The sequence below is a fragment of the Orbilia oligospora genome, assembly GCF_000225545.1.
Source record: "Orbilia oligospora ATCC 24927 unplaced genomic scaffold scaffold00193, whole genome shotgun sequence".
Lineage (NCBI taxonomy): Eukaryota > Fungi > Ascomycota > Orbiliomycetes > Orbiliales > Orbiliaceae > Orbilia > Orbilia oligospora.
In genome coordinates this window covers 424143-450208 of record NW_011645750.1, presented here as the reverse complement: position 1 = coordinate 450208, position 26066 = coordinate 424143, and the positions used below count along the sequence as shown (strand labels likewise).

At 45.0% G+C, this 26066-nt stretch overlaps 8 protein-coding genes across 8 annotated transcripts; 4 read left to right on the top strand and 4 right to left on the bottom strand.

Annotated features, from left to right (window-relative positions):
• Positions 1 to 2812: 2812 nt before the first annotated feature.
• AOL_s00193g128 (uncharacterized protein) lies at positions 2813 to 3934 on the bottom strand (the record flags this gene model as incomplete). Its single annotated transcript, XM_011128739.1, has 1 exon — positions 2813 to 3934. One exon carries the CDS (start codon positions 3932 to 3934, stop codon positions 2813 to 2815), a length of 1122 nt encoding a protein of 373 aa, XP_011127041.1.
• Positions 3935 to 6093: 2159 nt separating this feature from the next.
• Positions 6094 to 7175, bottom strand: AOL_s00193g127 (uncharacterized protein; the record flags this gene model as incomplete). Its single annotated transcript, XM_011128738.1, has 6 exons — positions 6094 to 6516; positions 6600 to 6710; positions 6785 to 6841; positions 6917 to 6958; positions 7032 to 7064; positions 7122 to 7175. The coding sequence occupies 6 exons, from the start codon at positions 7173 to 7175 to the stop codon at positions 6094 to 6096; spliced, it is 720 nt and encodes a 239-aa protein (XP_011127040.1).
• A 1798-nt stretch (positions 7176 to 8973) lies between these two features.
• AOL_s00193g126 (uncharacterized protein) lies at positions 8974 to 10242 on the top strand (the record flags this gene model as incomplete). The annotated part of the gene is made up of 3 exons (XM_011128737.1): positions 8974 to 8988; positions 9101 to 9223; positions 9313 to 10242. The coding sequence occupies 3 exons, from the start codon at positions 8974 to 8976 to the stop codon at positions 10240 to 10242; spliced, it is 1068 nt and encodes a 355-aa protein (XP_011127039.1).
• A 442-nt stretch (positions 10243 to 10684) lies between these two features.
• On the top strand, positions 10685 to 12259 carry AOL_s00193g125 (uncharacterized protein; the record flags this gene model as incomplete). The annotated part of the gene is made up of 3 exons (XM_011128736.1): positions 10685 to 10756; positions 11004 to 11067; positions 11490 to 12259. 3 exons carry the CDS (start codon positions 10685 to 10687, stop codon positions 12257 to 12259), a joined length of 906 nt encoding a protein of 301 aa, XP_011127038.1.
• Positions 12260 to 12276: 17 nt separating this feature from the next.
• Positions 12277 to 13997, top strand: AOL_s00193g124 (uncharacterized protein; the record flags this gene model as incomplete). Its single annotated transcript, XM_011128735.1, has 4 exons — positions 12277 to 12497; positions 12571 to 13302; positions 13362 to 13458; positions 13524 to 13997. 4 exons carry the CDS (start codon positions 12277 to 12279, stop codon positions 13995 to 13997), a joined length of 1524 nt encoding a protein of 507 aa, XP_011127037.1.
• A 2658-nt stretch (positions 13998 to 16655) lies between these two features.
• On the top strand, positions 16656 to 18668 carry AOL_s00193g123 (uncharacterized protein; the record flags this gene model as incomplete). Its single annotated transcript, XM_011128734.1, has 1 exon — positions 16656 to 18668. One exon carries the CDS (start codon positions 16656 to 16658, stop codon positions 18666 to 18668), a length of 2013 nt encoding a protein of 670 aa, XP_011127036.1.
• A 1143-nt stretch (positions 18669 to 19811) lies between these two features.
• AOL_s00193g122 (uncharacterized protein) lies at positions 19812 to 21476 on the bottom strand (the record flags this gene model as incomplete). The annotated part of the gene is made up of 4 exons (XM_011128733.1): positions 19812 to 19950; positions 20008 to 20605; positions 20669 to 21330; positions 21433 to 21476. 4 exons carry the CDS (start codon positions 21474 to 21476, stop codon positions 19812 to 19814), a joined length of 1443 nt encoding a protein of 480 aa, XP_011127035.1.
• Positions 21477 to 23103: 1627 nt separating this feature from the next.
• Positions 23104 to 25057, bottom strand: AOL_s00193g121 (uncharacterized protein; the record flags this gene model as incomplete). The annotated part of the gene is made up of 3 exons (XM_011128732.1): positions 23104 to 24422; positions 24667 to 24839; positions 24903 to 25057. 3 exons carry the CDS (start codon positions 25055 to 25057, stop codon positions 23104 to 23106), a joined length of 1647 nt encoding a protein of 548 aa, XP_011127034.1.
• Between the last annotated feature and the right edge of the window lie 1009 nt (positions 25058 to 26066).

Below are 26066 nucleotides of genomic sequence, written 5' to 3'. Positions count from 1 at the left end.
AATATGTTCACATGTGGGGCGGGGGCGCTGGTGTAAGACGGAAGGGTAATAGTTCGAGTTAGCAATATACCCATCCCGAAGAACTATCCCGTCTCTCTTGTCATGTCGTAACGAAATTCTCATGTCGCTTTGAGCTCCAGAGATCTGTTCGCGATACATACATACTGGAGAGTGCCACAATGGATGGATAATTTTAGAAATAATGGGCTCGTTTGATGGGGATGCGGAGCTTAGCTAGCTTAGCTTCACAGAGGGGCATGGGCATGGGATTGCAATTTAGGCCGGGCATTTCGGCTCTGCCCTGCCCAGTGGTCGTGACATCAGTTTTGTCCAACCAACCAAGCCCGCCGTTGTTTAATCCCTGTTTATCTCACTATTCTCAGATCCAGGGGAGCTGATCCACTTCTGGAATTGCGAACGAGAGTTCCCCCAAGAAAAGATCCGAACTGCAACCGAAATCACGATATAGTTTTTGATATACCCGTGTACCGAGTAAGTTGGTATACTTGAATTGACATAGTATTGTATAGGACTTTCCTCAATGTCATTACCCGTGTCTTTATTTAACATGATTGGGTGCTGAGCCTTCTTGTGAGCTCGAGATGCATCGATAAGCCGCGTACACCGTTGCCTCTAGAGGTTAGAAGGAAGGTGATTTTGGTTTTTTTTTGACATTCGAGCCGCTTCATCCCATGGAGCTCTATCGATAACTGGGCAACGGCCGGGACACTACGGACAGACCTTCGATACCTCCGTCGCCTCAGTCATGTTCGAGTGGTGCTTCTAGAAACAATACCCCAGGGCCGCGGGGAGCCGTCGATATTACTAAAGTCCACAAATAGTTCTATAAATTCCTGAAATTCGGCTTCGGCACAAGCGAATGACATGATGTCGCGATTAAAATCTGGATTTGATTTTGTTCGCGCGTGAGCATAAGTACATAATGTCAAACTGAAATCCTTTGGAGACAAGTATTAAAACGTATTCCTCTGGAATACAACAGTTTCATCTCGACCATTCGAGGGACGCTAAATTTTCAGCATGTCAGCAAGTGCCTAATCATTAGGATGTTGGTGTAATGCAACTAACTTTCCGGTTATCGAACTTAATCCCGCTTAGAAAGAGGATCGGGTCAAGCCAACGAGTTAGTCAGCTCTCGATCCGGTCTATCTTCATGGCTAGCTTTAAGCCCGTCGCTCAGATCCCGGCTATACTTGGCGATATTGGATCTCCAACATCGGAAACAAGGTTTTAACGGGTTGGGGCTGCTGCGGCTTCATACTGACAGAAATTGAAGCTACTTTATCTACTTTGGGATGCTGAATTTTCTGAAAATAGTGACTTTTCCGAGCCTTCTCGATTATAATTTCCCACAAAATTCCAGGCTACCAAGTCTTAATTTGACTTGGCAAAGGGCCTTCTTTGCTAATTTTTCCGTGAACATAAGATCCCGCATTTCTAGAGCCCGACAGGCTCGAGACGATCCATCTTGAATCAGTGGATACGAGCTTCGAATTGTTGCTTCGCCGGCTTAGCTTATCTGATGAACGTTCGAACTAGGTAGTTGCTAGAAGAGAGTTCACCTCCTCTTGGCACACCCGAGATCAACAAGCATGGTATCCAGCTGCAATCGATGGCGCATCGTCGACGAGGAGAGCCCGTCACGAGCCGTGTCTGGGGGAGTTCCCTTCGAGGAATGGTGGCATGCTCTTGCTTACTAGGCTTGGACGTCCGTGATAGTAAGTACAACGACGCAAACATGCAGAAACAAGCACTTCAGCTACTGGAACCTTAGTTGAAACTGAGTTACACAGCTTCGTCCGGTCCAGATAGATGGGAGGCCTTGTCAGATCTCGGTAGGACGTATGTAAGACCTCCTTAAAACAATGCACCATCCACATGGCCCTCAAGCCCCTAGAACAATACATATATCGGTTTGTCCACCGTCACTGGTCGCTTGTCCTTAGCTCTGCCTCCCCCACATAATTTCGATGTTGGCGGTGCTAACATAAGCTGGGCTCAAGCCTCAACACCAAAAGGGTTCGTTCTTTCGGGACCTAGCTTAACCGAGGGCTTGGACGCCTGGATGCATAAGATTTATCCGTACACCTGTTCTGGAATTGGGAGCTGTGAGCTGTAAAGGAGGAGCTTTGGAAAAGTCGAAGCTGCCAGATATTTGATTCGATTCTGCTGCAGCTACTATGCTACCCATGGCCAAGCAAGAGCATATGCAGAGCGACAACGCACACGGGTCGAGTACTTCGAAGAACTCCAGAACTCTTCAAACTGCTGCAATGAGCTCCGGTCGATGCAATGTCGAGATCATACTCATCAATTGAGGCAGGTCTTCTTCGAATTTAATACGCCCAGAATGCACTGTGGAGGTTTCGACATACGCCGGCTTTTCTCGTATAAAATTATATTATTCATTGAATGGAATATGATGAATTGATTCTCTCTATCCGACCGCTTTCCGCCCCCCAGATAGTCGAGATATTCCCGCTAGAATATGTCGCTATCCCGCCCTTCCTAAAATTCCCTCGTATTCGTCCCCACTTGCTCTGCAACGTCAACAGCGCGATCAATATAGGTAAGTACTGCGCATTTACGGAACTCTCCCAGACGCTAGTTGGCATAAATGGCAAATTTCAGAATGCAAGCTACAATCACATACTAATATTCATGGTTCTAACGTTGAACGTTGGCGATAATACTATTATGGGTCCAGAACCCCCAACCAGGGGTTAACTCAACACCGCCTCTATTCTGTTTCCAAACATATACACCATATATAATATTCTGCAGACCCTTATCATTGACACGTGCTTGCCTTTCGCTTCCGTCCGTGTGGGATAGGGAAATGCACGTCTTCCTCCTGGAACGTTAACCTGGTGCTGTCAACAGCACCGCCTACTAGAGGTTTCAAGCTACTACCAACGATTAGTGAGCTCTTTGAGATCCATGATTCCAGTTCAGGTGAGATGTCTTGAGGGCCGACAACAACCGATTCGTCTCCATCCTCTAAACTAAAGATATCATTTCCATCCTCCGACATATCCTGCGCGTCGGTCTCACACTCTGCAGTGTTTCCTTCAAGGCCTTCCAAATTTTCCGAACCAAAACTCGCCTCCAGATCTTGCAGATTGATTTCCGGGATATTGTCGTCCGAAATATTCATGCCCTGAAAAACATCGCTGATGTCAGATGTGATCTTCTGGAGCTCCCTCTTGATGTCAACTAGATCTGTCGAACGAAGGTAGTCCGGACGACTAATCGATGGTTCCTGGGACCGTATAGATCCTTTGCCATCCGCCAAATATCTCTCGAGGGTATAACTCGAGGTTTCGGTGGGCATTGACCCTCTAACATCTTCATTATGCCTTTCTCCTGTTTCCATCTCAATGTCTCCTAAAGGATCTTTTCCGATATCACAAGTTTCCTTCAAGACACCTTCTAAGAACCCAGACGGTGCCTCGAGAGGTGAAACGACTAATTCTGGATCGTCAGACTCTCGAGGGGTTATCCATAATCCAATCCATGAGAGTGGAGATGCTCCAGGCCTTGAAGCAGTGTCGTTGGCATGCATTGACGATTCTATACTATCACTGTTCCGACTATGCAGCACTTTCATAGATCCCTCTGATGTTATTTTGATCAGAGGAACTTGTTCGTACCCTGGGGCGAAGAGCTGATCATCTTCGAGGGGCTCAGGCGAAGATAGCAATGGGTTCAGCCTTTCGCCCGTTCGTATCCTTTTGAGAGGCCTCTGGAGAGTTGGTAATATCTGATCGAAAGGTTCAAATGTCTGACTTTGGTCTGGTCTGGCTATTGCCAAGGGAAAAGATCGCCCGCAGGACACAGGGTAAGAATAGGGCCTGCCGACTGCCGACCATGGGCACCATGTAGCTGATGGGATAGCGATATCTACGCTCATTTTTTTCTTGGTATGAACAGCTAAGCCTGTGGGGGGCGAAATGGTAATAGGTCTTTTTTATTTTATTTTGTGGTTTACTCGTCGCTTTGAGTTCCCAAGTATAATTTAGATATTTAGGAAGAGTGCCTTCAGTCGTGAGATCATGATGAAGTTATATATATCACCAGATAATCTCCTGGTGTACTGAGGGGTTGGCGCCCCAATCCTTCGACCTTGCGTTTTCTGCGTTTGTATGTGCGTGCGCATGCATTTGCGCTCGCGGAGGCAACACGGGTGCGGATTCCAGCGTCTACCAAGGCCCGATTTGGATCCTCAGCCTGAAGTTCAAAGGTGCCCTGACTCGGAGTACTAGTACTCATCCTATGACCAACTTAGCCCTCAAGTAAGTACGAACTAGTGGCAAATATAGCTCTAGTGCTCGAATGCAATACCGCGAGCGCAGGCTCTCTGGTACATGTACATGTGCCATATAAACAAATCTATATACTTATGTAGATCTATCTATTCATGAAGTCAAAATAATATTATAATAAGGTTGAAATCAGCTCAATACACTTGTCCATCTACGCCCGAAAGGCTAGGACTCTAGCTTGATATATATGTACGACTACTCTAGCTACTGTGTGAGTATGCAGGTATCTAAGGCCGCTTACTTTCTCAGCCCCGATGGTTCTCTAGAACTAGCTACGTTAATTACGCTGATGCACATACTGGATTCTCTTGAACAAGGCTTATACAAATAGCAACTATGATTTCATAAACGAGGGATTCCGAAACGGCCGCATTGAGCATGTTTGGGTCTCCAGTTCCACAGAAATAGATAACATATCCCAGGCCATGCGCATGCGTTGGCCCAAATCCCATTTCCTGGAACAGGCTGCAGCGCTGTCTTGCGTTTCGGTACCAGGCTATCGATTTGCAGCTCAAACTCAAATTATAAGATTAATTATTGGCACAGGATAGGTCATCATTTCCCTAATCCAACAAGAATTAAGAGGATCACACAGGATCCGGGCCATTAGCTACTATAGAATAGGTGGGTATTAATTCTGCGAATTGGCAATATTGGAGGAACCTAGGCAATATATCTTTAGTACGAACTGTGCCATAATGAAAACTCATTTGAATGATATCGCAAAGCGGAACTGCGTTTGATCTCCTGACCACTTGGCTAGCGTTGGGGATTATAGCAAAATACCGCCTGGCCTCAAAGAGGCATGACGTGTATATATATCCTTCAAATTGGATATGCAAACTGTTCATTCCCAAACGTGTGATTGTTCTTCTGGCGTTAGGAGTATATTTATGACGAGTACTTGGTTCCGCACAGTTGAGGAGTCTGGCGGCGGGACAATTGGTTCTGTATATTTTGTAATATCTATATTTGTTAGTTATTATTTGTTTTGGTGTATGAGTTGAAGTTGCTCGCGCGCGTGAGGCTAGTTATCGCTGGAGCTATAGCTATAGAACTTACATCTTAACATCTTTGAGGCCAGTTGCTTGGCTGCTGCTAAGAAGATGTGGTTAGAGAAACGTTCAAAACGTCTTGCTCTGTGCAGCTGTGCATATTTTGGATATAGGCACCAGGCGACTTAAGATCTTAGATACGACATAGCTATAGCTATAGACTCGTCCCAGTACGAGACTAGGATAGACTGTGTGTAACCTGAATCTACTGGGCCCTTTGAGTCTGATGATCAACATGCTGATCCATCACCCTAAACGGGGTCATAGGGTGCCAGAACGCTTCGTGTAACTAAGACACAGTTTACAACAGGAACAACGCGGAGGGGCAGCGTTTGTCTTTCACATTACATAGATTATTAGGTCACTGGGGAAGACTATTAAGCTAGCCTTCCTTGATTGATATACAGTGGAGGAGAAAATAGTATTGATTTTGATTTTAGAAGACAGGAATCATGATGTCCACCTGATATGCGGAATTGAAGACAGGTGCTTGCTAAGATCCGTCGTTTTGCAGTCTAGTGACTCGAGGAGCGCTCCTAAGTGCCTCGTTACCGTTGTAGATCTGCTCACTGACACGTTCTAGCTCGCATGACCGTTTCAATAGTTAAGATGGGAACACGATATTGAAAACACAATAGTAAAACAAAGAAAAAAATATGGGTGTTGTGATATGTGGTCATGAGTAGGTGCATCTAGATTGGGATGCACTTGGGGATATTGGTTTCTTGAGTCAAGTAAACATACCAGCCTTCGGAAAGACCACCGTTGGTGGCCAAACCTTCGAACTGACAGTTATATCGATCGGTGCATCCGGGCCAAGCACCGCCGCAGCGAGCCAAACCAAGGAAACTGAGGAGGAAAGTGTTGATGACCAAGGAGGCGCGATTGCCTATTTCTCCATTTGGGACACGGAAATCCGGGGGAGAAAGACCACCACGACAAAGCTTGATAGCTGCACCACCGGTGCAAGCACAGTTTATACAGTCTTGGTTTGGACCAACGTGACAGTCTGCTCGGACTTTCTTCAAGCGGTCGGCGACATAGAAGAAAGCGCTGAACCAGTAGATAAGGGGGTTTGGACCGACTCGCTTCGAGCAGGTGTAGGCCCAGTCATCCTAGGAGTATATTAGCTTTAAGAACTATTGATGCGTCTTATGGCTTGTAGAGGGGGTTTATTGTTTGGTAGGTGTTCACTTACACGCTTGCTAAGACCAGAGTTGTTGAAAGTGGAGTTGGGAAAAGTGGGGTTGGGAAAAGTGAAGATGCCATCGGTTTCATTGAGTTTATTGAGGATGTCATCACGATGGTCCTATATGTTTTCGTTAGTTAGTGAGATTGATGTCAACTTTATGGTAACTAGGGAGTGCACGTGAAGCTACTTACAACTGAAGGATAGATAATAGTTCCATTTCCGTCGACGAGAAAGCCAAAGTCCTTGGCCTATAGAAGTAAATTATTTAGTATCTATTACGCATTGGGGGTGTTCAAAGCACTAGGTCGGCAGAGGTAACTTACGATCTCTTGAAGTGATTTCAATTTGAAATCGGCGGGGAGGCTCTATAATCACAACGAATGTTAATATGGGTTTCCTAGAAGACTTAGTTACCTAGATAGAGGGGTAATGGCTTACGAAATTGCCGTCGAAGGCAGGGAGTGGGAAGGCCTGTAGGTTCTTGTTAGCTATATCAGTACTTGGATCAAAAGAAGTCACAAATGTTACCTTCGTAGCGAAGATGAAGAAAAGGGTAGTGAGAATGATAACGATGCACTTCATCTTGGCAATTGAACGGACGAAGGAGGAATGATAGATGATGAGGAGGTATTGAAGTTAAGTCGATAGATGCTCTGTTGATCGAATGGTTGGTAGCTTGATGGTTACGTAGATGGTTAAATGTTGTTGTGAGGATGGAGTAAGTAGGAGGTGAGGTGAAAGAAAAAGAGGAGGAGGAGGGAGTGTCGATATAGATTAAACACCGAGAAATTTCAAGTTTGTAGGTGTGCTATATCACACTTGTGGCCAGCAGCGTCTGGGAACAAGACTATGCTGTATCTACAGATCACGCATCGCAATATCCCTACGCCTATGCACGTCTATACCTCAAATTCTGACTAAAACTCTTCACAATACGTGCGAGACTACGTCTGACAAGAAACTTAGAATTCACGATGGATAATTATTTTAGTGGTAAGATATTTGTAATTAGTGTCAACTATTAGAATCTCTCTAACATGTCGAGTGCCTGCACAAGGTCACGATATTTTATGACATTGTTTCCGGATCCCTAGCTAACTTGATCAACAAACATTTAGTTCAAAACACCGACCGTCGTTGCTACTGCCCCCGTACTGTCAATCTCGGAGACCAATATGCTCACGTATCCCAACATTATACCTCCCTAGCACGAGACTATCTGCGTACACATAAGAATATAAAAAATGGCCGTTGAAACATCACTTTCGAAATTTCGATATCAATAGGACTTCGCAAACCTCCATCTCACATATCTCACAGGAGATAGCGGAGGCTTCACGACTAGTCAACCTTCAAAACTGGTGGCAGGATAGTTCATTAGCTATAGAATGGTGGGTAAATCCTACATGGCACGCTGGCATCTGGCCTCGAAACTAAGTAGGTCCGGAAAAAAGCGAAGTTTAGATATTCATATATATAGCTGACACATAATTAGAGAAAGAGAGTATCACATGATGCAAAATATTAATCCTTTTGAGTTGCTAGTACTTACAGTAACATTGAATCGACTTCGAATTTAAGGACTTATAATCGATCATGGTGCCATATTTAATTTGAACATGAGGGGCTATGTAGCTTTACTAAGATGAAGATAGCTTCATAAATTTAACAGAGTCCGACAAGTCTAAGAACCATCTGTCAATTAATTGCATTGTTACACATAAGTCAGAAAAATCCAACATAGTTTTGAGTTGCAGACATGACGTCACTGCGGATCCAGCACTTTAAATATTGATAACTTAAGGCCTACAGAGCTCTATTCATATTTTCCGGCAATATGATAACAGGCAGAATATAGCTTCATATCAGACAGAACCATTGGAAGAAGTTAGAGCATAACACGTGATCTGGTGCGAAAATGGGCTTGGGTCTCTGTTTTAGGGTTAGTTCCGAGGCCGGTTAAACTCCGGCTAAACTACCACGCGGACTTCTGGCTATCGAGGGCGAGGACCGAAGTTAGACGCATATTACCGATAACCTTCTCTGCAAAATTATGGTTAACCAAACCATTGGTACCGAATGGTAGCATGACCAGGTGGAGGAGTTCTCTGGTTGCTTCCATGACCGGAGAAGGTGCGAATATATTACCCGTGGAGTCTAAGATTCTTATGGCGTTCTTGTCGTAGGAAATTGGCCGTGATTCGTGGATTTGGCCTCCACGGAAGGCGATCGCGGTTGAAGGTTTTGCAGACAATGTGGAAGGATAAATACTGCCTTTTCCCTCCTCTTTCTTCTTAAAATTTATTCTTGAGACCCATCCTGCTTTTTCTCAATTCTCCTCTGCAGTACGTACGAAGAACAACAGACTTTTGTTGCTAAAATGAGTGGACCACAGGTACGTAGACGTGTAGACGGATGGAAGCGGGGACTACCCCACTAGCCCCGCCATAACACATCAAAGCCTAATTGGGCAGAAGAAACACTAATAACTCTGCGTTTGACTTCAGAATCTTTCGTTTGTCCTTGCGAAACCGTTGGACGTTAAATTCGAGGACCGACCAATCCCGGAACTCAAGGACCCTCGAGAGGTACTTGTCAGAGTTCGCGTAACTGGTATTTGTGGTAGCGATGTATGATATAGCAGCCCAGTCTCTTTGAAACCCCTAACCACTGTGGTACTGTGAGGAAAGTTCTAACCAATAGTTGATTTTGTGAATAGGTTCACTATTGGCAACATGGTCGAATCGGAGATTTCATCCTCAAAGCTCCCATGGTTCTGGGTCACGAGTCTGCTGGAGAGATTGTCAAAGTGGGGTCCGCAGTGACAGACCTTCAGCCTGGCGACAGAGTGTGCATGGAACCCGGTGTCCCATGCAGACACTGCCCCGAGTGCAAGTTTGGCAAATACAACCTGTGCCACGATATGCGCTTCGCTGCCACTCCTCCATATGATGGTACCTTGGCAAAATACTATGTCCTTCCTCAGGATTTCTGCTATAAGCTACCAGAAAATGTCAGCTTGGAAGAGGGTGCTTTGATGGAGCCATTGAGCGTTGGTGTTCATGTCGTCAAGCAAGCCCAAGTCAAGCCAGGAGACAGCGTTGTCGTCTTCGGTGCTGGCCCGGTCGGTTTACTCTGCTGTTCAGTTGCAAAGGCGTTCGGAGCAACCAAAGTTGTTGCTGTCGATATTGTCCCAAGCCGTCTTGAGTTCGCAAAGAAGTATGCTGCCACTGGTACATTTCAGCCAACGAAAGAAGGGACACCGGCATCAAACGCTGCCCAGATTATCAAGGAGAACGGGTTAGGCGTCGGAGCTGATGTCGTCATCGATGCCTCTGGTGCAGAACCTTCGATCCAGACTTCTATCCATGTAGCCCGGAATGGAGGTACTTTCGTCCAGGCTGGCATGGGCCGCCCCGATATCACATTCCCGATAACCGCCCTCTGTGTTAAAGAGTTGACGGTCAAGGGTAGTTTTAGATACGGTGCTGGGGACTATAAGCTGGCGGTTGAGCTCTTGGCGCATGGAAGGTTGAGTGTTAAAGAGCTGATCACCAAGGAAGTCAAATTTGAGGATGCTGAAAAGGCTTTCGAGGAGGTTAAGAATGGCAAAGGCATCAAGATCTTGATCCGTGGGCCGGAGGACTAATGCCTGCCTTTTTACATATAACAAATGTTGACATGATACACTTGGCTTTTTTTAATCCCTTCTCTTTTTCAGCCTGTTCAAAAAATATCTCTTACAGAATCTTCTTTTTTTTTTTTTTTTTCTCTTAATTAATATCACTTCCCTAATTGAAATTCAACTGGAATATCAAAAGCTTAACTAAGTTCGAGTTCCCCGGGAGCGGGCCGAAAAAAAACTGGGGTCAGCAAATTTTAAAGTCACGATGCCCTTCTTGCTTATCAATTGGTCAGAAAAGGGCTCGATCTTATTCCCTGCTATCTGCTCATCCAACGACTTCCAAGACCCATGCAGTTCCCTTTTCTGTCGTGCCCTGTTCCAACGGAATCTGGCTGTGCATATGTTAATTTTGCAGTTGATGAGTTGTCACAGCGTCACCTTACCTAAGAAGGAATTTTTGCCTGCAATGCCCGCACTTTACGCACAAATAAATCTGATGGCCTTCGAAACAGCAAGCGCACACCCGGAGTTGAACCACGTATGTAATAGCCACTTGCCCCAAACTATGGCAGGTGAGTTTTGGCGGCAGTGGATAAACAGGGAAAATTTGGGGACCTTGGTGTTTTGGAATGCTCCGTTTAATGCAAAGTCTGTGAAGAATTACTCTACGCACTGTACTGCCAACTCACTCCAAGGGATATCTGCGGTTACCATTGCTCAGGGAAGCGATTTGCACCAATAATACCTGAATGGCAAGTGATTTGAAGCTATTGGACCCATAACAGGGTCATTCGTTGGCCCACGTTTCGATTTCTGGCCTTAATCCTAGTGAGTTCCTCTGCGGTCTAAGTAAATGCGGTTACACTTGGAATCGTCTTCCGTAATACTGTTGGCTGGAGTCTTTTTCTTTTCTGTTAAGTAGTGGAGCCTATGCTCTCTCCATCTCAGCCCAATATCCTTTTGAGTAAAATTAAGAATTGTACAAGTCATCTCTGATATCATTTATATATTCCGAAGGCATCTTTTGTCTTACACAAAAATTCACTCCCTCTTCTCTTCTCATCTTCTCTTAAACTCGACAACCAATTGTGGTTTGAATCAGCTGCCCAGTTGCATCTCAGGAATTCAAAATTTTCCATCCACTTGTCCGCAGACAGACGATCAGTGGCCCGCACAAATTTACCACAAAATCAACGCACAGTATTTAAAAATATATATTTCTGGAGCCTTCACAGCGTTTTAAGCCGTGAGGGGTTCCTTTGATTAAATAGTCAAAATTCAGTCGATTAAAGGTATCCAGACTGTCTCCGTCTCGCAAGAGACTTCCCATCATCCTCTCCAGGCCATAGCATTCAGGCAACCGTTTAAACTCGAGACCGTATTTACTTATACCCAACCGAATCTCAAGTTCTCCGTTAAACCGGAATTAAACGCTCCACCGTCACCCGAAGAAAACCCAACAGACGTTTTTTCATTCACTCAACCAGGGTCCGGATTCGCTGTCCCTCCACCGGCTCCACCGGCTCCTACAAAATCCTTCTCGGATCTTCGATACATAGACGACTTTCCTAGTGATTGGCAAGAAGAATTGCCTACTGGCTATATCCAAAGAGCGGGAAAACTCGAAGCCACACACATAAAGGCTGCCCCCGACGCATCTAAAAAGTCAGTCAAGGCTATAGGAGGTTGGGAAGTCCTTACAAGTTTCGAACCCGAGACAGATATCGAAAACTTTCTTATTCCAGCAGAAGAGGAAGAGGAGAGCGGAAAAGTAGACATTACCGCATTTGAAGTTAAGGACAATATTGCCACAAGGAAAGAGTGGAAGCCTGTTACTCAATTCGAAGACGAGCTCGACATAAGCAAGTTTGTCCAGGAAGAACTGGAGAGTCGAGAACCCAAAGAATCTAAACCGGAAGGAACCGAAGAAGCCAAACCGGCACCTAAGAAGGAAACACCGTTATTGACGTACCCAAAGATTGAAGCCCTGCTTCCGTCAAAGGACAACATTATCGTCTATACCCGCCAGGTTCTTACCTAAAATAAATAATAATAATAATGGATCCAGTCACAGAACTACACCACCTCAGGTACACAGGGAAGACAGATGGAAGGAGGCATTTGGCCAAATTTGAAAGACTAGTTGCTGAGGCATACCCTGGTGCCAAAGATTCCGACAGATGGCACTTATTTATCAAAACAATTCAACCGGATAACAAACAACCAATTGCTATTGACAGCCCTGGAGGCTGGTTGATTGGTTTCAGCAAAACCGATGCGTAAGTAATCAGAATGTTTCATGTTATCCTCATATCAGACTCAAACCTTCTAACTCGGCATATGTGTGATTAGATGGAAATCTGGTCGTTTAACCTACCAACACCTCAAGGCTGCCTTCTTGGACAGATGGGCTGGTCGAGGTCGCCGGGATACGGACTCCCCGACCGAGAGGCGGATGATCGAAGGACCCTCATCACCAGAAAGCGAAGCTTCTTATCACAGCGGCCCCACGAAAACAACAATTGAAATCGACCATAGCAACAAACAAAAGAACCAAATTGTGGTCAGCTTCCCTGATCGAGTTAAGCGAAGAAAGTCGTTCGGCGGCGGTGGTAATCTTAGTCGACCACGCCACCCGGGTGGATATCCTAATGATTCCATGGAATCTCCGTATTCTTCAGACTATTATACCCGCTCTCCGAGCCCCAGCGATATCGATGGCCCTCCACCACCATCTCTACCACAACCAAAGCAATTACAGCCTAAGGAAGTTGTTGTTGTCGTCAATGAGGAGAGAGCTCTTGCTAGAGTAGAACCCCCAACAGCACCACCGGCCGCTGCGGCTCCGGCTGCACCTCTTCGATCTAGGCTACTAGAGGGTCGAGTTTGTGCTATAACTGGCGCTTCCAAAGGTATCGGGAGAGCAATTGCAATGGGCTTTGCACGAGAAGGTGCCCATATCATCGCCCATTACTGGGGATCGTCAGCAGACTCCACAAACGACGAAATTGTCAGCCTCGCCGTTGATATCAGAGCAGCAGGACAGGGCTGTACCCTCCTTTTTGGTGATATCAGTGACCCAAAGTAAGTAACTTCAAGACGACCCATATTTCAATTAATAAATTCTAACAAGTTAACTATAGGACGAGCGAAATGATCGTAAAGAAAGCCGTTGATGCTTATGGCCGCCTTGATGTCTTGGTTACTTGCGCTGGAATGGCTGGCTTAGACCCTATGGACGTAAGTGTTTTTTACAATCGATCGATTAATTTGAATTCTTATTAACAAATCTTGTCCTTTTATAGATGACACCAGAAGACTTCGCTCGTTTCTCGGCCGTTAACTACGAAGGAACATACCATCTCCTTCGTCTTGCCGCCAACCAAATGGCGTCCCAGAACGTTGATTTAAAACCTGAGGACCCTCGTCCCGACTACTCTGTCATCTGTGTTTCCTCTTCTAATCCTTCGGAAATCGGCAACCACAATACACCAGCAAAGGCCGGAATGGCCGCCCTCGCCCATTCTTCTGCTTTATCACTAGGAAGCAGAGGTATTAGGTGCAATACTATTCTTGCGGCGAACATCGAGAGATCAGCAGAGCCACTAGAGGGCACTGCTGAGGAAAGGAGAAAGATCCTGGAGAGAATGATTCCTCTGAGGAGAGTAGGTAGACCTGATGATATTGTTGGACCAGCAGTGTTCTTGGCTAGTGCGATGTCACGGTACCTTACTGGGACAACAGTAACCGTAGATGGCGGATTTGCTGGCTCTTTCTGATTCTCTGACTGATTCACGTGCATTCTTTTCGCAACCCATATATACTACATTCTTTCTATGTTTATACGGGGGTCTTTTACATTTATTTTTTCAGTTCATTGACATATACCTCGCATAGCATCTCTGCAGTTTTTCAGCGCTGGGTGGATAATTTATGCACTGCTTTTTTTTCTCCGCACTTTTTTATATTGTCTTTCTTTTGGGATAATTATTCTTTCACATACTATCAGCATTTCGTTCAAGCATTTTATCATCGAATTATACGTTAGATTTGATAACGATATGTATTTACGCAGCTCTCACCTGAGCAACCAGGCATCTAGGATATCTATAATAGATACATATATCGAATAGAAATTTCGAAAAGCTCCTAATTTCTGAACATTAGAATCAAAATCTTAAAAACTACATCCGTAAAAATTGAATAAAAAAAAGCTCGTATACCCCCTCCTCATCAAGGGCTGTTGTTCCGATGGCCAGGTCATCACTAGCTGAGTCAGGATACCAAATGGCTAGAGCCGGTACATAGGAATACTTGTTGGGGCCTCGTGATACTTGCCAGCTGGCAATGAGGCGCTAAGATGAATCCTAGTCGATGTCAATCCTAGACCCGTTTAAACCTTCTCTGTACCGAGATATTTGGGTTTTAACATTGAATAATGCACCCTAGCGTTATATATAGTTCGACTGGGACATTTTCGCCCCAGTACGATATCCCCGATGCTGAGGAGAAGATCGTAAAAAGGTAAAGTTAAATTTTTACTCCGCAGACGTCCATGGTTATAAAGGTCATTAGATATACATACTGAAGCCCGCCCATAAAACGGGGCTTACAGTAATTTGCGGGGCGTATTTCATGTAAATGGCGATTTTCTTGGTTATCTGTAGCCCTAAGCCACTAAATTCAAATACTCATGAATTGGATGTTGTTGTTGGGGAACCTACTTGGGGTATACACGCTGCACGCTTTACAGTAAGGACATTGCAGATAACACTAGCCCGGCTGGCGGTTTGGGCATTAGGCTATCAAGGACCTGTTGAAAGGATCCGACTGCAGCTGATAGTTCGATTTTTTTTGCGGGGAGCTGGCCAGGTCCGGAGGGGAATACATCGAATAGTTACTCATATCGTTACAACAAGTTGTGTAACAACACTAGCAATTCAAAATACAACAGATCTGCAGAGCCGGTTCTGTTGAGAGCGAAAGCTAGTCTAAGCCAAAAAAAATCTTAGGTGAACAATCAGTCAGGTCTTCTATGTGTGCATAAGTCTAGTTTATCTACCGTACCCAGCCTAGTTTAAAGACTTGAGACTATTCTGTGAATTTTTCGTGATATCCACGCGCACTTGGAAACACCACCGGCATCCCATAGTCTTGGATATTTCCGAACCCAATAATGCAATTAGTTGGCTACTACTTATTAGGGTCCGCACTCGCACCAGCTCCCCGCAACAAACACAGCATATAGGTATGGATTATGACACTACCCCCTATAGAAGATTTGGATGAAAATTTCCGCCAATTCAATACTACTTGTTAGCTACTTCAATGATCCTTAACCGACTGAAACTGTGTTAAATTTCGTTCCATGTATGTACATGTAAATAGCTTCGAACACACATTGGTTTTACGGGTCGGCCAAATTATGGATTCATGAGACTATGCATGCATGGTTATCACGAATAAATTCCACAACAACGAATAAACAAGCAGGCAGGTACATTGATAACCCAACAAAGAACATATCTATATATCTATGAATAACATAATATTTGCAGGTTTGAATAGTATTTCGATAAGTTTGTATATTAAATATCCAGGCAGTTATAAATCAACTTGAAGGTATAAAGAAATTGTGTGGTACCAAAATAGCACGATTCAGGGCTGATCGTTTTTTAAGCGCTGGCAAGTGTCAAGTCTCGGTTAAGTCTGCCCATGGGTTAGCCGCGATATATGATTCGATGAATGAATACTAACGCATTTAAAGAAATAGAAAGTGAACCGGAGGGAAGGGCAAAAGTGTTTACATTTATGTCAAGGGGGTGGCACCGAATGGTCTGTGCCGCGATGCCGCAGATACTATTATACTTCCGTGGCTTCCAAGCACACTCTACCTCAGCGGAGGGTGGATCCGAGCTACCAAATCCATGCACGGGAAGCTTTTTGTTCTATATATACAAGCAGGTGCATACTAAGCGTTACGAGACCAGCTAAACCTATGATACTGTAAACTTGCCAAACCATTCTGAAAAGCCCGGGTATCGTTTGAACTGGCTTGTGGCAATTTTTAACGTGCAGCGTCCGCGTATATATAAGTAAATGGGACAGATCCTAGTTGAATATGGATGAACTCAGACAAATCGTCGACTTTTCATGATATCAACCATTTAAACCACTACATTTTCACAAGAATACCGAGTCCCCATATTAATACTTCGCCGTTCATAGCGCTGTAGCTAGCGGTTCAATTCTTTGTTAGCTGCATGTATCCTTCAAAATCCAGCTCCGTACCTCAGACCAACCCAGTGTTATTCGTCACTCTATTCCACGCCGACTTCTCTCCCTTAGGCCTGGTTTCCAGTTGTGATACTCGTCCACGGGTTTAATTGCGACGGAAACTAGAAGCGCTAGCTAGCGCGAAAACGCCAAATCCAAAAATGAATCCAACTTTTCGAATTGGACCCAGCTCCACGGAAACCGTGGATGAATACCTCGCGAAGACTAGGGTATCTGATGTCACAATTACGAATAATCGCAATGCGTCCATCAACCTGCCTCCCAAGCCCCTCCAACGGTTCTTCCTGCGAACATTACTTCTTATAGTTGCCCCGATCACCGTCACAGGGCTTTACCTTGCGGTTTGGCTTTACTTCATGGTATTCAACGAGGGCGATTTAAAGTATGCTAACATTGACCACCAATGGATCTTTTACGCTTGGTTTGCGGTTGCTACCTTTGGCTTGAATTGGTCAAAGGATGGTCTTGCTGGTATCGAGGTTGCGATGCTCCGAACACCGTATTGGCAGGCTCGTAATGATACGGTCCTCATGATGCACATGCAAAATCACTGGGGCGGGCCTGCCGGTTGGATTCACTGGGCATTACATATTAAATCCCGGGGGAAATTATATTTTCCTAAACTTTTTACCTTGCTGTCGTCTGTCAGTGTTCTGATAGTCATCGGCCTACCACTTTCAGGTCTGACGCTCAACATAACTGAAGGCTTCGTCGCGTCTTCAACATCCCCACTTGTCATTGGTCGCATGAAAGAGAACTTCTATGACCGAAAATCAGACGACTTGCTTGACTCACTGCTCAAAAGCTGGATCATTGGGTCTTTTCCAATAGTTCCCGGGTATGGGATCTTGTATACGCCAAAGAACGTCTCGCGGAGCGACTACGATAATCTTGATAGGTTTCCCAATACCCTACCTTTGACCAAAAGCATACCGGAAATATTCTTGGCTCCCCAGGCAGAATATCCAATAGCGGGGAGGCCTTGGGGTCTTCGAGCCACCTACAATTGCTCTATAGTAGAAGATGTTTCGACCTTTACTATCTTAAACGAAAGGCCATCAGCATTTCTTGATTTGCAAGAGCTTAATTATGCTTTTAAGAAAGACAATCGCGCCCTCAAAACGCCATCTGGGGGCTCAATTACTCCGTTTTTCACTTCGGGCAGTGTTGGACCTAGTGTGTATCTTAACACTTACGCTGAGATTGGGAGAATTGAAGATCGTCCCGACAGGGACGTGGATTACGGCTCCTATTGGAAGGAAGTCTATAATGGGTCAGATATATACTACAACAATCACAAGGGTGTTTTGGAGTACGCACTGTGGCAGATCCGCCGACAGAGCTCCTATAATGAGACTCAGTACAGGCCCGGCTACAAATTCAACGAAACACTAGAGCCAACAATCAAGGGGATGTCACGCCCAACATTTAAGCATGCTAACGGAACGTGGGTCCGGAATACAACCTTCTTTCGGATCAATACGAAGAGCGCTACCGATGGCCCTATTGATGGAACTGCAGATCTTGGAGAATATTTTCGTTTTGGTGGATTTCCCGATGGAGAATTCGCTCCATACATTATATCGGTCATGGACCCCATTGGGGTTCGATGCGAGTATACTTCCGCGGTTGGTACAGCCAAGTTAGAACCCGAGACATCTTCCTTCAGTTCATTTGTTCCTGAGCCCCCATCTTGGGATGTTACCCTCAACAGAAACACTCCCCTTGGATACTCCGCCGTAGAGGTCCTAGGGGGCACAATTGCTGGAATATTCACTTCTACGGGCGCCCCGCCCCCCGTGACGATTTCTAACACCGAGCTCTACGAATCCTTTGTCCAACCGCGGGTCTTGTTGAAATCTATCATGCTCTTCTTCGGTCTCGACGCGTTGCATCTCATGTACGACAGCGCCAATGGGTTCGAGGGGGGCTGGCGAAACGAGAATTTGACTTCGTCGACGAAAGGAAATATTATTACACCAGGAGTCGTTCCTCCCTCCATTCTACTTATCTTCTTTGTCCCATGGACTATTATATCTCTCATATTAGCGGCGTCTTATGGGTTCCGCCCGAGGTTGAGTGACAAGCTGGATTTTCACAGTATAGTCCAACTTAGAGAAGAGCTTGAGGATAGGCCGGTTGTGATGATATGATAGGGAACTTGTGACGAAATTTATTATGCTTGTATTTCGTTTTAATGCTCTGGCGAATTGGGCAGAGGGGCGTTATTGGCGTTATGGGTTTTCTAGAACAGCTAGTTCCACTTGGTGAACTAGTCTAATCAAATATTCAGTTGTCAATAGATTAAAATAGATAAATCTGATTAATGTAAAATAATATATTATGGTTCAATTAATCGATTGATCGATTATGGGAGAGACTACCTATCAATATTTCTCACCTTCAAAGTCCCCAGAATTCCCAAATGCTACAGAGAATGGATATCATATTGATGTATCATATGCAGGCTATAGAGTTCAAATTGTCTAATCTTTATATATATATATTAGATATTGAAGATTCAGATGTAGATAATTGGATCGAAAGGGGATCAAGTGTGAATTCGAATTCGCGATGTATAGATATATCGATATGGCAGATGTGGGCTGTACAACCGAATCGAATAATATGATATACGTCTTTTCGTAAGTAGGCAACTAGTTCAGACTCATCCAAGCTGGCTTTTTTACATTGTATTATGGATGTCTCCTTTGATTTTCATTACGATAATATGCGCCGCGGCGCCGGTAGCAATATGAATCAACAAGGGATATTTGTCTCCTAGGATCCATACCACCTTTTCCGGCAACCTAGATAAAGTATCGATAACTTGTTGCATCCTGCGTGTGCTCGCGTTGCTTTGGAATCAGCCCAGCTTGATATAACGCCACATGAAGCTATTGAACCATTTTAAAGACGCACTCGTGAAGAATTGTTAATTTGTATGTAACATAGGCCAAGAGATCGATTAATAGTAGTTATATCCCAATATAAGGTAATCTCGTTTCCAGAACGTAAGACTAGTTATCGATATATATCTCGATATGAATCTACTGTCACTTCCAAAATAGCCTGATACTTGGGGTTCCGGAAAGGTTCAAAAAGATATCGTATCACGTATCTTTAGACTATTTGAATGCTAAAAGGGTAGTCCGGCTCCGCGAACTACTCATCTTGATATTGCAAAATGTTAACTTAATCCAAAATATATACATCTATGAGTGATCATAACAATGGCGTTTGATGCCACAAGCAGATAAATATTACCCGCAGCTTTAAAGATCAGCATTAAAATCTTAAGCGGTCTTGATCAACGATGTGAAAAGGTCGCCAATAACGCGAGCACTCTTCTTTGGGTGTCTCTTCTGACCACCGTCGTAGTCGACATAGGTGACACCGAAGCGGGTGACATAGCCCTCAGCCCACTCGAAGTTACTATCGAACTCTGTTAGTATATAATCAAGGTGGGGGAGTAGTGAGGTCAGAACTTACTCCATCAAAGACCAAGCGGTGTAGATGCGGACATTGACACCATCCTCAACAACGGCGTCCTTCATAGCGTTGATGTAACCTCGGAAGTATTCGCATCGGAAGTCGTCCTCGAGGATCTCTGGGAATGGTGGTTCGGCCTCACCGTCGCCTCTCTTAGCTTCGGAAGTACCGTTTTCGGTGACATAGATCTTGGGGAAGTTGTATCGCTTGCTCAACCAAACGAGCAACTTTCTGAAACCAATTGGGCTGGGTCTCAGCCAGACACTCTGGGTCTCTGGTCCAATGTTTTCTCCGGCCTTGCTGTAGAAACCGGTTTCGAGGTTTCCAAGGAAGTCAGCTGGCTCAGGTTCGCCCTCCTTGTGCTTGATGTAGTTGGCAGTGTAGTGGTTCATTCCGTAGAAATCGTTGGAACCCTTGATGAGTTCAACTTCTTCTGGTGTGAATTCTGGGAGACGATCTCCGAGCTGCTTCCTCATCGACTCAGGGTAGTGGCCGAAGTAGACTGGGTCGGCGAACCAAGAGATGGCGAATTCGATCTTGCGGTCACAAGCCTCAACATCAGCTGGGTCTTCTGGGTCCCATGGCTCGGCCCAATCACCTATGATACCGATAGTGTTAGATTTAATCAACTAACATAAGGGTGTAACTCTATATATCTTACCATTCAATGTGATACCGATCTCACCACCGTTCTTTGGCTTGAACTCGTCACGGTAGACCTTGACGGCCTTTCCGTGGGCGACGAGCAAGCTGTGACCAACGGTCCAGCACTCAGTGGAAGAGTCACCTTCGGCGGAGACGTCACGGTTGCTTGTCCTTCCAGGGGCGTGGAGGCCGACATTGTAACCGAGAACAGCGCTGCACCATGGCTCGTTGAATGTGATCCAGTGCTTGACGGTTGGGAGGGCCTCGAACATAACTCTGGCATATCTTTCGAAGTCCAAGCTGAATTCTTCTTTGTTGAGGAGACCGCCGTACTTCTTGTCGAGGTTATCTGGAAGATCCCAGTGGTAGAGAGTGACCATGGGAGCGATTCCAGCTTCCTGGAGCCTCTGGACGAACTTTTGGTAGTGCGCAATACCAGCTTCATTTACAGGGTCATCTCGGCCACCAAGTGGGATAACACGGGGCCAGGAGATGGAGAAACGGTACACCTTGGCACCGAGGTTCTTGAGGAGGGCAATATCTTGATCGATATTGTTGTAGGAGTCGCAAGCGACATCTCCAGTCTTTCCATCAGCGACCTTTCCTGGAGTCTTCGAGAAGGTATCCCAAATGGATGGGCCACGGCCATCCTGATCGAAACCGCCTTCAATCTGGTAACTATATTCGAAATATGTTAGCAAAAACTCTTATCTCTGTCGAGTTATATGATATTGAAAGACAGGATAAGATGGAGCAAGGGGGGTGGTGCGGGGTACATACGCGGCAGTCGCAAACCCCCAAAGGAAATCAGATGGCAAAGACATTCTGGATCTCTGGTTTTTGGTAATGTATGTTAATATAAAGATGTAGTTTTCTCGTCGGACAAAGTTAATTGTTCACGAAGGCAATGATGGGAGGAAATATACGGACCATCTTGAACATCGAGCAGAACCTCCGAGCTTTAAATACGAGATTCTTGCGTTCAGTCTCTTCGTCGCGTCGATTCCGAGAAATTGAGCCCTGGCGTTTCTCTAGTCGCTCGGATTTACTTGATGCGCCATATAGCCGTATATCCACTCTGCGACAAGGTCGTAGCTTGTAGACTGTATAGCTCTACGTCGCATTCTCTAAGTTTTGGAGCTCGCCAGCTGAGCCAACCATGCCGTTTTAGTGCCGCCATCGAGCTATCTTTCCGTCGCATTGATCCGGGAAGTCTGGGGTAGCAGGCTATACAGCCACCAGTTAAGACCACGGGCAAAACCCCACGTTCCCACCGAGGCTTCAACAATAAAGTGGTGACCTGAAGCCCTTCGGAACATCTCTGGAATAACTTTCACAACACAAAACCTCGGAAGAACTCTGGAAAAACTTTTTGAGGCTCGTATCATAATTGTTTCTTAGAAGGCGACGCTTTGTTTCGTGATAATGGTCATTGCGTCAACTAGAACGGGCGCGTGCTGTCGGGACTCGGTTTGAAGCTAGATTCAGTGGGTTTTTTGTCACGAGATTTCGGAAACATACGGTAACACAGTGGTCAACCACCGTGACCACAAGGATGATTCGTCTGATATTAATCAAGCCAGATTTGCTCTAAGCATTTGAAGATACAGTAGAAGGATCTCATAGTTTTTATGTTGTCGCAAGATGTCTGTTTCAGTGGGGTTGGAAGCTCACACACGGCTATTCGTCCCGTCTTCCGTTTCCGAGGCTGTTGCCAGCTGCCAAACTTTTAACGCATCAGATGATGATGGGTAAATACAACATTGCATAAATAGAATCCATTTCTCCGCACTAGTATTGATTAAAGTATCGGCTTCTCGCCATAGTCTCGTCATTTTATATATTGGCACGGAATGTATACGCCTATGTGTATAGGCGAGTACATTCTTTCCGTACTGTCGCTACCAGAACTCGGGTCTTGTCAATATGCAATGCCCAGATCTTCTCGGCCACTCGGCAATCTCCTAGGTCTATCCGGGTTCCGAATATTTAGTAAACGCTCTGCGTATCGAATTTGTGGCATGATCATTTGATCGAAAACCTCTGCCGAAGTTTTGTTCAAATTTATCATTTGGGCTAGTCTACCCGAGTTGTATAGTATTTTTCTAAACACAAGTTGAGAAATTATTCCGGAACAGAATTCTAGAAGACGTTGTTTATGGATCTCAGTACTTCGCTTCGTTTGGGGACTCCGGTGCTATAATATATAATAGGACTTCAGACTACCCGCCACGATGCCCGCCTATATAATTGTGTCAGACCTTCTGTAAGTACTATTAGTTTTGTCGAAACATTCGGCCAAACTAACTCTCAACATATACTTGTTGCACGGCATGAATTTGAGCGCTAGAGATGAGTCGATAACGTTTATAACAGTGGTCTACTAGATTATAATATTACGCTTGTCTCAAACCAGACTTCGCAAAATATTATGTGGTTATATAAAGGATATTAAGCGTACATCCGCTCCGCGCTCAAATCGACCACTTCGTCCTCCAGCCCAAATGCCGCGTGTCTGATCGTGCTCTCGACGTTGCATCTCAGCTCGCCAAACTTCAACCGGTGTTTCTGTAAATCTGAGCCGCTGTGAACCACCCCAAAGCAGCTGCCTTTGCCCATTTCGTCCAAACTTGGATTCCTGGTTGTCAGCATTATCTGGGAGAAACCCCATTGGCAGATGTCGCCGTTTTTCAGTGTCGCTCGCAGTCCAAGAACTATAACCACCATGGAGAACACCATCAACGGCCCGTAAGATACGTACAGCTGCGTAGACCGATATCGGTAAACGTTCCGATAGCTAAGGGAAGTACATGTTGTCATGATCTTTGAGGAAACGATTAGATCCGAACGGCTCAGAAGACTTATGGTAAGATTATGCGAGAGTTCTTCAAATCCTTCTCTAAGGTTATCCATTGGGAAATTTTGAGTTGAGTTCCTAAAGTCCTGGCTGAGTGTGATCCACGGCGTAACAAGATTTGTGAAAATGATGTCGGTATTGAAACGGACACCCCTCATCGAAATTCCGCCGTATTCGAAAATTTCACCTACGAACGGCCCCTCGTTCCCGGTGAAATAGCGGTTGTATGCAAAATACGCAAGTTGTTCGTAATTCGGGAGAGAAGACTCTAGATCCGGGATGATTGGGATAAACTTGGCAACCTTGCTGAGCTCATATGTTACCGTCTCAACTCCATTTGTAAAGTCGATATCTACGTTGTAGGTCGCGTTGTATAGGCTACACTTAAAGCACTTGATGTAGTATTCTTTTCGTTCTGGAGCCTCGATGTATAGATAAGGTCTGAGGGGTACTCCCGACTCGGAATATCGCCTTTCTTCTTTCTTCGGGTTCGCATATACTGTCCATAAGTCGCCGTTAGAGGACACACTCGAGTTATAGTGGTGAGAGAACCTAAATATTTCTAGCGGATCCCAAGGTGCATCCTGCGACTTCCAGTCCTCATCTGTGCACTTCAAAGCGGGGCCGTTGAAGTTTACTGTATAACTACAGTTGGTACTGCATTGAGAAGGCATTCCCAGTATCCTCCCCCCAACCGCGACATTAGTACCGAGCTTTCTCAAGATAGTTGACGGATCCGCAGAATATGCGCCTTTCCTGGAATCTGCGCTGTAATAGTCATCCGCGAGGCGACCGAGCCTTTGGCTGCCATATTCCGGTAAGGCACCGAAATTCAGGCTCGAAACTTCGCACAGTGAAGTAGTTTCATAAACGCCTGGCTCGATGACCAGTGTGCTAGGTGGAACGATACTCGCTAATGGCATAACCCTCCAACTCAAAGTTAGCGCAATTTATAGTAGTTTCGGCTAGAGATTTGTCTTCCTTGGAGCCTCACCAGATCCCAATCGATAAGATACAAATTAAAGTTGCGCGCTCCCACAATTCCAGAAGAAAGAACGGCGTAAGGTCTTTCGTAATTGTGAAGATACCATCAATCCCATAGAGAGTAAATGCTCTCTTTTTCACTCTGCGCCAGGCTATTTGCAATAGAGCCGTACCAGTGGCGCCGGCGACAAAAGCTCGTACTAGAAAAGCAAACACCAGGCCAACTTGCAGAGTAAATGACTGGCTCAGTGGAGCGCGTCCATCCAGATTTAAATTGAAACAGTGATGCGACACAGCTATCGCGAAACCTAGGACGTATAAGAGAACTATCTTTCCCACAGTCCTCCTATTGGTTGATGAGCATACCATTAGTTAATAATCAATGATTTCAGACTATACTATTAATTACTTGATATCCGCTTGTTCCGCGAGAAGGGTTCTGGATGGGACATTGTCTTTCTCTCGGGCCTGAGGTGTCGGTGATTGCTTCGTGACGATTTCCACACCGTCTTGAGGCCCCAGAGTGTCCAATAAAGGGTCTATAGTAATCGCTGTTGCAGCCATGTTCGTAGTACAAGATATGGAACATAAAATTCCATAGATATCAGGGTACAGATACCTGCTATTTATCAAGTTAATCAAATATACAGCCTAATCTGGGAAGAGGGGCATGGAGGGATGTGTTTCAAACAATGGGAAAGATACTACGATTTGAACCAGGCACACAAGAACGGCGAAGTTTGCTGATTGCTTAACATGCATATAGCTGCAAAAAACTGCATCGCTGTGGCACAGTTGTACCTTGTGGATGTGCCATTCGCTTTTTTCTCTCTTTTTTATTTTATCAATTATTCGAATATCCACTTTCTTAATTTTGCCCCCTTATCCGTGCACGGACTTCACAACGGCATAATAGTTTATTAACGTGATGTCGAGAAAGGTTATAATCTATGGCATATACACCAGCCTCTTGAGTTCGCGTAGTTGTAACAAGAGTAGTAGTAGTAGCATAGTAATAATACTTACTATTAGCAAATCATAAACACATACTGGTACCAACGAGACCAAACACATAGCAATTTTGAACGTAATTCCATTTTCCATCATTTGAAAGCTAACCTCAATATATATGGCAGACGTGCTCCAGGTTGCTGCCCAGCTTATGTCAGTTCGGAGTCGACGTCGGCAGCCTCTGTCACCGAATGAACTCGGTATTAAACTTAAAACTGCATGAAAGATTGCTAGAGGAGTGGTTGAGTATCAAATAATTCCAACACACTCATGGGAAAAACAAGAACCTTTTGTAAATGGAAAGGTCAAAATAACGAACTATAAGAGCTTAAAAGTGAACTGTAGTTTTAAAAAAGAAAAAAAGGATTTAGGTAAGAATACTCAGGTACTAAATTGATGTTTGGATTTAAGTTATTCTGGAACACTTACGGACAAAAAGACGGACATTTTGCAACATTTTCAACACGGGATCATGCGTTGTAGGCGAGGTCCAGTCTCGACACTAAATCAGCTTAGCTCAGGGCGAGGTCTCGAGGCTTAACAAAGCTTAACTGTGAACGCA